Source organism: Bufo gargarizans, chromosome 1 (genome assembly GCF_014858855.1).
Source record: "Bufo gargarizans isolate SCDJY-AF-19 chromosome 1, ASM1485885v1, whole genome shotgun sequence".
NCBI lineage: Eukaryota > Metazoa > Chordata > Amphibia > Anura > Bufonidae > Bufo > Bufo gargarizans.
The window spans coordinates 294,672,819-294,686,340 of record NC_058080.1 but is presented as its reverse complement, the minus strand read 5'-3'; the positions used below and the strand labels follow the sequence as shown (position 1 = coordinate 294,686,340).

At 45.6% G+C, this 13,522-nt stretch overlaps 2 protein-coding genes across 3 annotated transcripts in view; one reads left to right on the top strand and one right to left on the bottom strand.

Annotated features, from left to right (window-relative positions):
• Nucleotides 1-7,033: 7,033 nt before the first annotated feature.
• On the bottom strand, nt 7,034-11,358 carry METTL18 (methyltransferase like 18). 2 transcript variants are annotated; one of them, XM_044278945.1, is made up of 2 exons: nt 11,273-11,358; nt 7,034-9,149 (listed from the first exon to the last, which is right to left on the bottom strand). In XM_044278945.1, the coding sequence occupies exon 2, from the start codon at nt 9,073-9,075 to the stop codon at nt 8,047-8,049; it is 1,029 nt and encodes a 342-aa protein (XP_044134880.1). In that variant the 5' UTR covers nt 9,076-9,149; nt 11,273-11,358; the 3' UTR covers nt 7,034-8,046. The 2 variants fall into 2 exon arrangements, with proteins under 2 accessions (XP_044134880.1, XP_044134888.1); XM_044278953.1 differs by having other exon boundaries at nt 11,147-11,275.
• A 134-nt stretch (nt 11,359-11,492) lies between these two features.
• Nucleotides 11,493-13,522, top strand: part of UBA6 (ubiquitin like modifier activating enzyme 6) — a 101,730-nt gene continuing 99,700 nt past the window's right edge. Inside the window, exon 1 of the mRNA XM_044304561.1 lies at nt 11,493-11,554. The gene's annotated coding sequence lies outside the window, so the exon portion shown is untranslated. The remainder of the gene's footprint in view (nt 11,555-13,522) is intronic.

Below are 13,522 nucleotides of genomic sequence, written 5' to 3'. Positions count from 1 at the left end.
CAAAGCGTTTTAAAGTTATCAGCACTTAAAGTGACACTGGTCAGATTTGCAAAAAATGGCCTGGTCCTTAAGGTGAAATAAGGCTGTGTCCCTAAGGGGTTAAGGACAGGGCCATATTTGACCTTAAGGACCAGGCCATTTTTTGCAAATCTGACCAGTGTCAGATCTCAGAATGACCTGGATAAGTAAAAGCGTTTTAAAGTTATTCACACATAAAGTGGATATGGGATTTTTAAGGGACCCCTTAGATAAGAGAATAGATTCTTCCCTTAAGAATTTGTGGGAATCTTCTGCGGCTGCTTTCAGGCCTAGTATAGCTGCCACTGTTGTTGAGAGGTCTATGTCACTGTGGTAGATAGGCTGGAGGGGCAGATTAGGGATAAATGCCCTAGAGAGCAGTTGTTAGCGTCTATACCCACTTTTCAGAAGGCCGCAGACTTTATTGCGGATGCCTCGTGGACGTGGTGAGGATAGAAGCAAGAGCTGCATCCCTTTCCAATTCTGCGAGACGAGCTTTGTGGCTTAAAAATTGGAAAGGGGGAGATATGCCGTCCAAGCTGAGGCTATGTAGCATTCCTTGTGATGGGCAGTTTCTTTTCGGGTCTGAACTTGACTCTTTACTCGAAAAAGCGGCAGATAGGAAGAAAAAATTTCCCCAGGAGTCATTCATTCAGTTCAAGCAGTATAAACGGCCCTTTCGGAACCCGTCAAGATTTCAGAATAAGAAGCAGATGGGGGGATAGAGAGCAGGGAGCAAGGCCTAGATCCGGAAGTAAAGGTTTTTTGTTTAGATCAGCCACAGCTCGTACGGGAAAACAGGGAAAGCAATGACGCCATAATCCCAGTAGGAGGAAGATTAAAATTCTTCGTTCCTGCTTGGGAAAAGATGGCAGGGAAATGGTTGATAGGTCTTCTGCAGGAGGGTCTAAGATTGGAGTTCTTGAGATATCCCGCAGAAAGATTTGTGATTTCAAGATCTTCTCTAGCAATGCTGCAAGAAATAAAAAAATTAACAAGCAAAAAGCTGTTAATTCCTGTCCCAGAGTCAGAGCTAGGGAAAGGTTTCTATTCCACCCTGTTCCTAGTGAAGAAACCAGATGGGTCATACCGAACAATAATAAATCTCGGATACCTGAACAAATTCCTGAAAGCCAGAAAATTCAAAATGGAAACTATCAGGTCAGCAATATATCTTTTATCTCCAGGCTGTCATATGGCGGTTCTGGATTTAAAAGATGCTTACCATCATATTCTGATTCATCCAGATCACCAGAGAATCCTCAGGGTGGCTGTAAGAACCGAGTCGGGTCTTCTTCACTATCAGTTCCAGGCACTTCCCTTTGGCCTTTCCATGGCGCCTCGGATCTTTACCAAGGTAGTGGTGGAGATGGCTTCCTTCATCAGAAGGGAGAACATCACGTTTTTGCCTTACCTGGACGATTTTCTGGTGGTGGCCCAATCTCAGGAGGTGTGTGTCAGGGCGCTGAATCGGGTGATGGAGGTGCTTCAGTCCCTAGGGTGGCTGTTAAATGTCCAGAAGTCCAGGATGCGGCCGTCAACAAGCCAGGTTTTCTTGGGTCTGGTTTTAAATTCCAGGCTGGAGAAAACTTTCCTCACAGAGGAGAAGGTAGCTGGGGTTCAGGAAGTAGTTCAGAGGGTTCAATCAGGAGAAGCCTTGTCCATAAGGAAAGCTATGTCCCTGTTAGGAGTTCTGACATCCTGCATGCCAGCGGTCCAGTGGGCGCAGCGACACTCTCGACAGCTACAGGGAGAGATCCTGGCTGCCACAAAACGGGCAATTATAAAATTATCAGACGTAACTCTTTCATCCCTAGACTGGTGGAAGGAAGTAGAGAATCTGACTCGGGGACTTCCCTGGTCCTTTCCGGAGCCAGTAGTAGTGACTACAGACGCCAGCCCCTGGGGATGGGGGGCTCACGTGGAGGATCAGATTTTTCAGGGAGAGTGGTCCCAGGGTCAGAGACTGTTCTCGGCAAATCGGAAAGAGCTAAGAGCTGTTTTGCTGGCCTTGAGAGCAGCTCTTCCAATGATCCAGAACAAACATATGAGAGTGATGTCCGACAATCGAACGGCGGTCTCATATCTCAATCATCAGGGAGGAACCAGGTCAGATTCCTTACAAAAAGAGACGAAATGGATTTTCGAGGAGATAGAGGGGAGAGTGCTTCATCTCTCTGCCATTCATATTAGAGGAATCGAGAATTCTCGAGCAGACTTCTCGAGTCGCCACAGGTTACATCGGGGGGAGTGGTCACTGAGTCCAGAGATTTTCTCCCAGATAGTAGATTTATGGGGTCTGCCTTCAGTAGACATGTTCGCCACAAGGAAGGACAGAAAGGTACAAAAATTCTTCTCCCTCAGTCCAGAGGAGTGCCCATCTGGGGTGGACGCCTTCCTCCAGAGATGGGACTTCCCTTTAGGTTATGCCTTTCCCCCTCTACAGTTGATTCCGCTAGTGATAAGGAAGATCAGATACAAGGGGGCAAGAGTGATCCTGATAGCTCCCTTCTGGCCGAAGAGGGCATGGTTTTCCCTGTTTAGAGCTATGTCAGTTTCGGATCATTTTTAGCTAGTCAGGGATTCTCAGAGGAGGTCATTTCCACTCTAATGAAAAGTAGGAAGGAGGTGACGAACATTATCTATGCGTGGGTCTGGAGAAAGTTCCTGTCCTTTATAGGCGCAGAAGGGGTTTCCTGGCCGTTAGAATTTTCAGTGGTTCAGGTGTTGGATTTTTTACAGAGGGGATTGTCCCTCGGGTTGGCAAAAAGTACACTAAAGCTGCAGGTGTCAGCATTGTCGGTCTTAGGGAGAAGGAGTTTAGCCATGGACCCTGGGGTCGTTAGGTTTTTTAAGGCAGTGGATAGGATTACGCCAGTAACAGGCCCTAGATTTCCTCCCTGGGACCTAACCAGACATCCCTTTGAGCCTCTAGTTTCTTGCTCAGTTAAAGTGCTTACCCTTAAGCTAGTTTTGCTGGTAGCCTTAATGTCAGCCAGGAGGGTTGGGGAGATTCAGGCCCTCTCCATTAACCCCCCTTTTATGTCCATCAGAGAAGACAGGGTAGTTCTCAGACCAGATCCTGGTTTTATGCCGAAGGTTCCTTCTAGGACAAATAGGGCTCAGGAGGTAGTTCTTTCAGCTTTCTTTTCAGAACCAAAAGATGACAGAGAGAAGGCGCTGCATTCCCTTGATGTCAGGAGGTGTATTTTGCAGTACCTGGAAGTAACTAAAGATTGGAGAAAATCTTCCGCCTTATTTGTTCTGTTCGGTGGGGCTAGGAAAGGTAACACAGCCTCTAAGGCAGGGGTGCACAACCTGCGGCCCGGGGGCCACATGTGGCCCTTGTTACCATTCTGTGCGGCCCCCCAACCATCTGGTAACAGACATGTATGCCTATGTCTTGTGGCTGCTCACATGTATTTTTCATGTATTTCTCCCATTAGATGGGAGTCCTGAAGTGTAACTAGACATCTAGACTAATGGTATATAATGTGTGTTCAATATGCCATAAGTACAATATTTTAGTTGTTAATACACCTTTAATTTTAATTTCGGCCCTCGTCATTGGTTCAGTCTGGCAATGTGGCCCCCAACCAGGAAACGTCGTGCACCCCTGCTCTAAGGCATCTATTGCCCGCTGGATCAGAGAAGCTATATCCCTGGCGTATTCAGTGTCCGGTGTGTCTCCTCCGGTTTCTGTAAGGGCTCACTACACGAGGGCGGTGTCCACTTCCTGGGCAGAGAGGGCCAGCGTATCTATTGAACAGATCTGTCGGGCTGCCATCTGGTCTTCTCCATCCACTTTCTATAAGCACTATAGGCTTCAGCTTGACTCTATTTCTGACCTTCTCTTTGGCACAAGGGTCTTGAGTACTGTCTCCCACCCTGGGGATGATCTCTGAAATCTCTCTCTAAGGTGCTGTCGTGGGGAGGGGAAAAATGATAATCGGATTTTCCTGACCCCACGACAGCACCTCTTTATTCCCTCCCTCTTGGTGTAGGGCTGTGTGTTCATGGGTGTCGCAAAAAAAAAAAAAAAAAGTGTGGAAGCACTAAACTAACGTAAGGGGAGTCCTTCTCATGCTCTGGAAACTCACTGAGGTGGGAGAGCGGCTCCACCTTTTTATGCTGCAGGTTTCCTGTCCTGGGGGCAGAGCCATCTTTCTAAGGTGCTGTCGTGGGGTCAGGAAAATCCGATTACCGGTAAGTGTAATCATCATTTTTTGCCTAATTTTCCATTTTAACCCATTTTTTCCACTAACAAAGCAAGGGTTAACAGCCAAACAAGACTGTATCTTTATTGCCCTGACTCTGCCGTTTACAGAAACACCCAATATGTGGCCATAAACTACTGTACGGCCACACAGCGGGGAGTAGAGTGAAAGGTGCGCCGTTTGGTTTTTTGAGGGCTGATTTTTATGGACCGGTTTATTTACACCGTGTCCTGTTTCAACCCCCCTGATGCACCCCTGGAGTAGAAACTCCCTAAAAGTGAGCCCATTTTGGAAACTACGGGATAAGGTGGCATTTTTAGGGGGACTATTTTTAGGGTAAATATGATTTTTGGTTGCTCCATATTACATTTTTGTGAGGCAAGGTTACCAAAAATTGAAATTCTGAAATTACATCTCCATTTGCCATAAACTGTTGAGGAACACCTAAAGGGTTAATAAAGTTAGTAAAATCATGTTTTGAATACCTTGAGGGGTGTAGTTTCTTAGATGGGGTCACTTTTAGGGAGTTTTTACTCTAGGGGGGCTTCAAAAGGGACATGGTGTCAATAAAAAAGGCCATCAAAATCGGCCTTCCAGAAACCATGTCGGTCCTTTCCTTTTGCGGCCTGCCTTTTACTGATACAGCAGTTTACGACCACAAATGTGGCATTTCTGTAAACTGCAGTATCAGGGTAATTAATTTTAACTTTTGTTTGGTTGTTAACCCTTGTTTTGTTACCGGGAAAATGGATTGAAATTGAAAAGTGCCCAAAATAGCGGTTTTGGCACAGTTTTTATTTTTTAACCGTGTTTAACTTGGGGGTTAGGTCATGGGATATTTTTATAGAGGAGATTCTTACGGACGCGGCGATACCTAATAAGTCAATTATTTAGGTTTTTGACTATATTATCCTTTTTGAGACAAAAATCTAATTTTTGTATCTCTAAAGTCTAAGTGTCTTTTATTTTTTATCCAATTATCTTATGTGGGGGCTCATTTTTTGCGGGATGAGATGACTGTTTTATTTTGGGGGCTATATGATTTTTTGATCCCTTGCTATTAAACTTTTTATTATGTAAGGTGACAACTTTTTTTGCACCTTTTATATATATATTTTTTTTCTGGACCGTGTTAATCTGGGGGGTTAGGTCATGGGGTAGTTTTATAGAGGAGATTATTACCAACGTGGCGATACCTAATATGTCTACTTTTAATAAATTATTTTAGTTTTTTTGGGTGTCTCAAGTCTGAGAACCAGTTTTTTTTTATCCGATGTCAGTGCTAAATTGAGATACAAATTTAGTACTCCATGGAAGTGTGATACTCCCTGAAGCAACCGTCAATGCAGAGGCCCGGCCGATCGGGGCACGTGTCGCACTGAGTAGTGGTGTCCTTCCGTATCCCCCTCCTGCGACACACTCTGCACTTTTTTTGGGTTTGTCCCTTCTTTCCAGTATGGGGGAACCACACCTGGAAAGTGTTGGCCAGGGACGATCCGGGCGCCTACAATTCCCGAGGTACTCCGGCCTGCTCTTTCCCAGTCCGAAAAGATCAGGGCCTTGAGGACTGCCTCATAGAACTGGAGGAATGTCCCTGTGCTGCGCAGCCTAGTATCATTAAATAGTAAAACCCGGTACTGGATCACTCTGGGTCTAAAAGTATCGATACTTCGATACCTGGTGCAACTCTACTCCATGGACACTGCTCAGCTGCAAAATTATTTCCAGAGCATCTCCTAACAATGGTCCATGAAAACCACTGACTGAACATGGATGCTATCTGTGCTTTGTCAGTGCTTTTCACAGACCCATAGACTTCGATGGGTGTGTTTTAAACATCATGTCTCCATGGTCAGTGGAGTTTCACAGATGTGTAAAATAAGGCCTTATTTTTAGCATTAACTTTTTTTATAAACTTTATTAACATATAATTATTATTTTTAGTTCAGCTAGCAGACAACACTTACATAATGGATTGGTATACCTTGTAAAGAGTCTAACAGGCATGCAGTCATGTTAGGCCCCACCTGCCATGGCAGTTATGATCTTGGGGGCCCATGGTGATGGATAGAGCTCCCGCTGTCTAACTGGCTAGATGTCGTGCTTGCTATTTAACACAACTCCAATCTTGGCCGCTTAACCCCCAGTTGCTATCTCAGATACCAGCTATTACAGTGCAAGCATGGCTTCAATGAGTGCCGAACTCTGGCGCGGCCTGTTTGGGGGCCTAATCAGTTCATGCCGCCCGTGCCATGGGCCGAACAGACTTTACACAGGCTGCGCTGATACACTGCTCCAGACAAAGCATTTGATTTCTCAAAATTTCTTTCTCAAATTAATCTTCCAGCGGTACTTAGGGTATGATTCACATGACAGAATTCTCACATCTATTTGTCATGTTCCGTGGCAAAATCCATGTTTAATCTGCCTTCCATTGATTTTAATAGGAAAATTGCATTGTCTGTTGACAAATGAATTGGAATCCAATCGAAAACTCGGTTTAATTGTCTATAAGCTTACAAATCAGAATAAAACGCTCAAATATCAACCCAGCCTTTTGATAACCAGTGCTGTTTAATATTGATAATGAATGTCAAGTCAATAAAAATCACACTAGTAACTTAAAATATTGATTCAGTCTTAGGCCTCATGCACACGGCCGTTGGTGTATTGCGGCCCGCATACAGCGGGTCCAAAATACATGAGCACCGGCCGTGTGCACTCCACATCACAGAGGCGGACCTATTCACTTGGTGTTTCTGTCCGTGCCTCCACACCACAAAAAAATAAAAAATTCCCGCAAATTGCGGTCCACAATGCACGGAATGGCCGTGTGCATGAGGCCTTCAAGAGGTTCTTCCACGACTTTTATATTGATGACCTGTCCTTAGGACAGCTCCTCAATATCAGATCAGTGGGGGGCAGACACCCAGCACTACCACTGATCGGCTACTAGGTGCCACAGCCATCCAAACTAACACAGTGGGGAGATTAATCAAAAGTGGTGCAAGGGAAAACTGGCTTAATTGTCCATAGTAACGAATCAGATTCCACCTTTCATTTTTCAGAGCTCCTTTGGAAAATGAAAGAATAAAGCTTATTGGTTGCCCTTGGCAACTATACCAGTTTTCCTTTGCACCACTTTTGATAAAACTCCCACAATATATGGTGCTGGAAGCTCTGTACACTGTCAGTTCTGCTGGCCGTGACTCCTGGCTACCAGCTGATTGTAGGGGTGTAGGGTGTCAGAACCCCACCAATGGGATAGGTAATCAGTATTGAAGTCCTGAGACTCCCCTTTAAAGGGAACCTGTCGCTTCCAAAAACCATCCCAAGCCGCCAGAAGCGTGTTTCTGACTATAATTTTCTTCCTGAAGGCAGATGAAGCAAAAGCTCTGAAAACGTTCTTTTTCCCCCTGCGCGGCGCGTTTCTCCACACATGCTTGAAGTCAAGGGGGCAGTGGCCTCCTTGCTTCAAGTCACGGTAACCATGCCCCCTCGCTGTGACTGACAGCGCTTATGCACGAGAGTTCGGCTGCCTTTGCCGAACAGCCGGTTGTCAGTCACAGCAAAGGGGCAGGGGAGGGGGTGCGGTTACCGTAACTTGAAGCAAGGAGGCCACTGCCCCCTTCACTTCAAGCATGACTAGAAAATCACGCGGGCAGGGGATAAAAACGTTTTCAGTGCTTTTACCTTCAGGAAGAAAACGATCGTCAGAAACACACTGCTGGCGGCTAGGGATGTTTTTTGGAGGTGACAGGTTCCCTTTAGTTAGCCTTATAATTTTCAAATTCAACACACATTTGAAGTATCAATTGTGCCTAAAAGCTAAGCTGAGAAGCATTCTCTGAAGGCCATCATCATGGACTTTTAGAGTATGGATATGAAACAGTTTACTCTCTTTAATGAAGGTCTCAAAAAGATGAACACCACCGCCGACTCCAAAGTAATGGGATTTGCTGGCCAGGTAAACTATTCCATCACTAGCCAATAAATTTTGGAAGACCTCATGCAATGCACTGTAGTAAGTAGGATTATATATGGTCTCAGATGTTAGAATAACATCATATTTCACAGGAGGAACCTGATTTAGCATTAACTGAGTAAAATGAGACCATTCCCCAGAAAAGAAGCGACACTTGGATAACAGTCCGGTCTGTGTGTGTGATTTTTTTGATCTTTTCCCAGTAGGTTCATCATCCATACTGGTTAAGCAGTCACTATCGCAGTTCACCACAGCGTTGGGAATGGTTATCTCTTCTATTACAGTCCTGTTGTAGTCTTGAAAATGAACTTCTTTGGCTTTTAGTTTCAGGGAAAATAGTCCTAGCAAACCAGCTCCACAACCAAGATCCAGAACACTTTTATCTTCAAAGCTAACATCCTCATCCTCCAAATATCTTAGAAGATCAAACGTGCACTCCCAGATTTTCATTCCTCCTTCATATACGCCAGAAATAAGATCCGAGTTAGAGGTGATGGACTTCCTCACGATGTTTTCACCACTCACGTCTGAATTGGACAAGGTCATTTCTACAACGGAAACATTTACAAACTGTAGGCCCGAGCCGCTCTCCACAATTTTATTTTCTAACACACTGCAAAGATCTGTAGGAATCTGGTGTTCGCTAGCTGGCACGCAGGACAGTGTTTTATCGCTAGCGGCACAGCTGGCACTGTGGCTTCCGCATTCACTGTTGGTGGCACGCTGCCTTAAGCTCTTGTCATCTAAATTCTCTGGTTGTACTTCATTGTCTTCTTTTATTTTGCCTTTGTCTTTTATTAGGTCTTCTGAACCGCTTTCTGTCTCTACGATATTGAAATTAAATTGAAACGACATTGTACTGAATGGTACTACATAGGAGGTCTCTGAATGAGAATAATGTACTCCGTTGATGTTCAATGTCTACAGTCCTACAAAAATAGAAAATCACAAATGAAGTTATATACGTAGCAATAAACAATGACAATAACAAGCTTCTTATATTTTTTTTTTATTGCATATACCGGTACATTTTTACTCACAGTAAGTTTAGGGCTGTTAGGCAAGTATGTAACTTAAAGGGGTTATCCAATACTATAAAAATGCCCTCCCATAGGCCGGGCCCCTCTTAATGAATTTACTTATCTAGCTCCCTGCGCCGCTCCTGGTCCCCGCACGGCTTCTCCCCGTGAGCAGATTAAAACATCCGGTGCCTCCCTATCATTGCGTGTGACGCTAGGGAGGCTTGTCCCTGTCACCGTCTGCCATTGGCTGCAATGATCCCCCCGGATGTTTTTATGCATGCACGGAGAGAAGAAGAAGCGGCGGTGCAGGGAGCCAGGTAAGTATATTCATTTTAAGGGGCCCGGCACATGGGGAGCATTTTATAGTATTGGATAACCCCTTTAAGCACATAGTGATCGCATAGCGCCACATCATGCCCCAGTTGACATACCAGTGGTGTTTTATGAACACGGCTCCCGATGTCAGCTGAACGTGTATGGGAAATATAAAACAGGACAAGCATTTTCATTTAAGAGGTTATCCGTTAGTTAATATTCATGACCTTAGGATAGGTCATCATTATCAGATCGGCGGGGGTCCTGGCTGTCAGAAGAGACTGGCACTCCTTGTCATATGATGTCACCGTACATCGGTCACTGAGCCTAGTTGCAGCTCAATATACAATGTGCAGCGCTGTGCGTGGAGAAATGACGGGAGATGGCTGCAGTCACCAGCGCTCCGGGGAGCACGGCAGCTCCCTATAACTACTGATCAGCAGGGGTGCCGGGACTCCCATCCCCACCGATGTGATAATGAGGACAGATCATCATTATCTATTTCTGGATAACCCCTTTAATTAAAAGGGAACCTGTCACCATGAAAATGCTAATTAATCTGCAGGAAGCATGTCAGAGCGGAAGAGCTGAGCAGATTGATATATAGTTTTGTGGGAAAATATTCAGTAAAACTTAAAGGGGTATTCCCATAACATACAATGGGGGCATATCGCTAGGCATGTCAGGAGTGGTGAAAGGTCCTCTTAAAGGGGTTGTCTGCTTTCTACTATCGATGGCCTATCCTGAGGATAGGTCATCAATACCAGATCGGAGGGGGTCCGACTTCTAGCACCCCCCGCCGATCAGCTGTTTGAATAGAAGGCAGCGCTCATACAGTGGTGAGCAGTGTAATTACAAGTATGGCGTCCCCATTCACTTCTATGTGACGGCTCCATCTGTTCAAGTGAATACTACAGAGCTGTCCTATAGAAGTGAACAGGGCCGCCATACTTGTAATTACACTGCTCACCACTGCAATGAGCAGAGAAGGCAGCGGAGCACCGATCTGATATTGATGACAGCTCAGACAACCCCTTAAAATAGTCTACTCCCTAAATATCCCTTTATGTCCGTGCCATGTCAATATATGGAGCAGATTTCCACCAATGACTTGGCCTTTTAGAATGCAGAGAGTGGAATCTATGGCAAAATCACACAATCCGCAGCGGAGTTTCCTCTCATGGACGTACTCGAGGTATCAGAAAACACAATGGGGGTCATTTACTAAGCTTCGTGTACTCGTCTTTTACTCCTCTTTTGTGCTGGCGTTGCTGCCAGGAGAACACCTTCAGCAGTCCCTATTTGAGCGCCTTAGTTGCAGTGTTTTTTTTTTTTTTTGCCAACACGTAATTCCAGGCGTAAACGTATCCTGGCCTGCGGCACACCCCTGCCACTCCTATGTGTCAAATGCAGCGTAAAAATGCCTGTGCAACAAAATATTGGCGCACAGGCGTTTAAAAAGTCGCCGTGCAACATTTTACTGCTGTAAAAAGGTTAGTAGATGACCCCCCCCCCCCTAATAAACCACATACTCCACTTTGTGGTGCATTGTTTTCATGTCTGAAGGGTTGTGAGAAGAGAATCACCACCTGGGACTTGTAGTTCCACAAGAACATGAACATCACAGGCATTAGAAGCAGAACTCCTCATCACTCTCTCCTCCACACTAATGAGCCACGTATAAACAGCAAGGAACAACCATTAGAAGAGCCTACCCCTGAACAGGCGCCCGCACGTGGAACAGTTCACAGGCAGCCACCAACATGCTCTGAAGCTTCATCCCTAAACTGTAAGCCACGCCCATTAGGCGAGACCCCGCCTCTTCCCATGACATCCCTACCATTCTAGTCTGACAGCTGTTTAATAAAGTTTTATGCATTTGAATGGCTTCGCCTTCCTGCTGGAGAAAGGAATTGTGGGAGTTGTAGTTTCCAATCCTTCTCTTCCCCGGGTCTTCCTCTCCCGGCCGACACGGAACTGCAGCAGTTGTAGTTCAGGTTAGTGCCTTATTCTGCCCCTCTGTATTCTCTGCTCGCAGGAGATGTGGGCTGATGGCATCCGCTTGTTCCCATGAGATTGAACAGGAGTTTCCCCAGCTTACATTTCCAAGAGGCTTCAGTAGAAACCTGCTGACACATTTCAATGGGGTGCCTTTCCCTGCGAGAAAATCTAGAGGAAGGAAATAGCAAGAGAACATTGTGGAAGGCTAGGCACTACTGTATGGCCATGATGGATGGATGAATGAAACTTCCATCTTCTGGAGGCATGGGTGATGTCAGCTTGTTATCATTATCTGATGATCTGTATGGGGACGAGTGATCACTACAACCCTCATTTGTACTATCTGCACAGGGATGATGATTTCTCCTTCATTAGGTGATCACCGACAGTGAACCGGCTTTATATAAATGTTTATCCCCAATAAGCTGCCAGTCCGTGTAAAAGGACCTTAAAGCCTCATGCACACCACCGTTGTGTGTTTTGCAGTCAGCAAATTGTGGATCCGCAAAACACAGACGGCGTCCGCATGCGTTCTGCAATTTGCGGAACCGCACCGACAGCCATTGATATAACTGCCTATTCTTGTCCGCAAAACGGACAAGAATAGGACAGGTTATATATTTTTTGCGCACCATGGAACGGAGCAACGGATGCGGACGGCAGACTGAGTGCTGTCCGTATCTTTTGCGGCCTCATTGTAGTGAATAGGTCTGCATCAAATCCACAAAAACTGCGGCTCGGATGCGAACCAGAACAACGGTCGTGTGCATGAGGCCTAAGGCCTAATGCACAGGCACCGACCGCGTGCCTGCGGTCTGCAAACGCGGACCCATTCACTTGAATGGGGTCCGCAATCCACATCTGACAGTCCGCCCCACAAAATAAGTAGTACATGCACAATTTTTTTGTGATGCAGAGGCATGGACAGAAAACCCACGGAAGCACTCCTCCGTTCCACACACCGCCGTATCTTCCGGATTGTGGACCCAATCAAGTGAATGGGTCCGCATCTGTAGGACGGAGCGCACATGGGCGGTGCCCTATATTGTGGACCTACTGTTTGCGGGCTGCAGTACGGGTACGGTCGTGTGCATGAGGCCTAGACTACACCATGGAGGAGATTTATCAAACCGGTGTAAAGGAAAGGTGGCTTACTTGCCCATAGCAACCAATCAGATTCCACTTTTTATTTTTTAGAGTTCCTTTGAGAAATGAAAGGTGGAATCTGATTGGTTGCTATGGGTAACTAAGCCAGTTCTACTTTACACCAGTTTGAATTTTATGTACCAGTACTGATTACTTTTTAAAGGGGGCCTGTAACCTCTCCTGACATTTTTGGAGCATCTATTCTCATGACTCTGTGTTGTGCCCTCCCTCTATTATGCCTCCTTGAATTGTCAGCAGTCTGTAATAAAGGTCTCTCTTGTGGGGGTGGGGAATCTGTCTGACATTATCCAGTCAGGAACACCCCCCCAACTGGTAACACTCAGTTGTATATTTATTCATAACTTTTAGTGGGAATATTATAGGAACAGTGCGACATACAGTTGTAGAGAAAGGGTGCTGCAGAATTTTCATTGCATGTGGAATGCAAGTGGTCATAGACATGGCAGGAGAGGCGATGCATCTTCTACTGAGTGTCAGTAGCAGTACACAGGATTACATTCTATTCTTTTAAAGGGCATCTGTCAGCAGATTTGTACCTATGAAACTGGCTGAAGTGTTACATGTGCGCTTGGCAGCTGAAGGCATCTGTGTTAGTCCCATGTTCATATGTGCCCGCATTGCTGAGAAAAATGTCATTTTATTATATGCAAATTAGCTTTTAGGAGCAACAGGGGCGTTGTCGTTACACCTAGAGGCTCTGCAACTGCTGTGTCCTCTGTACTTTGATTGACAGGACCAAGCAGGGTAATGTGATTACTCCCAGCCCTGTCAATCAAAGTGCAGTGGGATGCAGCAGT

Bases quoted from the DNA above. Each gene is read 5' to 3' on its own strand.
- METTL18 (XM_044278945.1), bottom strand. From the start codon at position 9,075: ATGTCGTTTCAATTTAATTTCAATATCGTAGAGACAGAAAGCGGTTCA.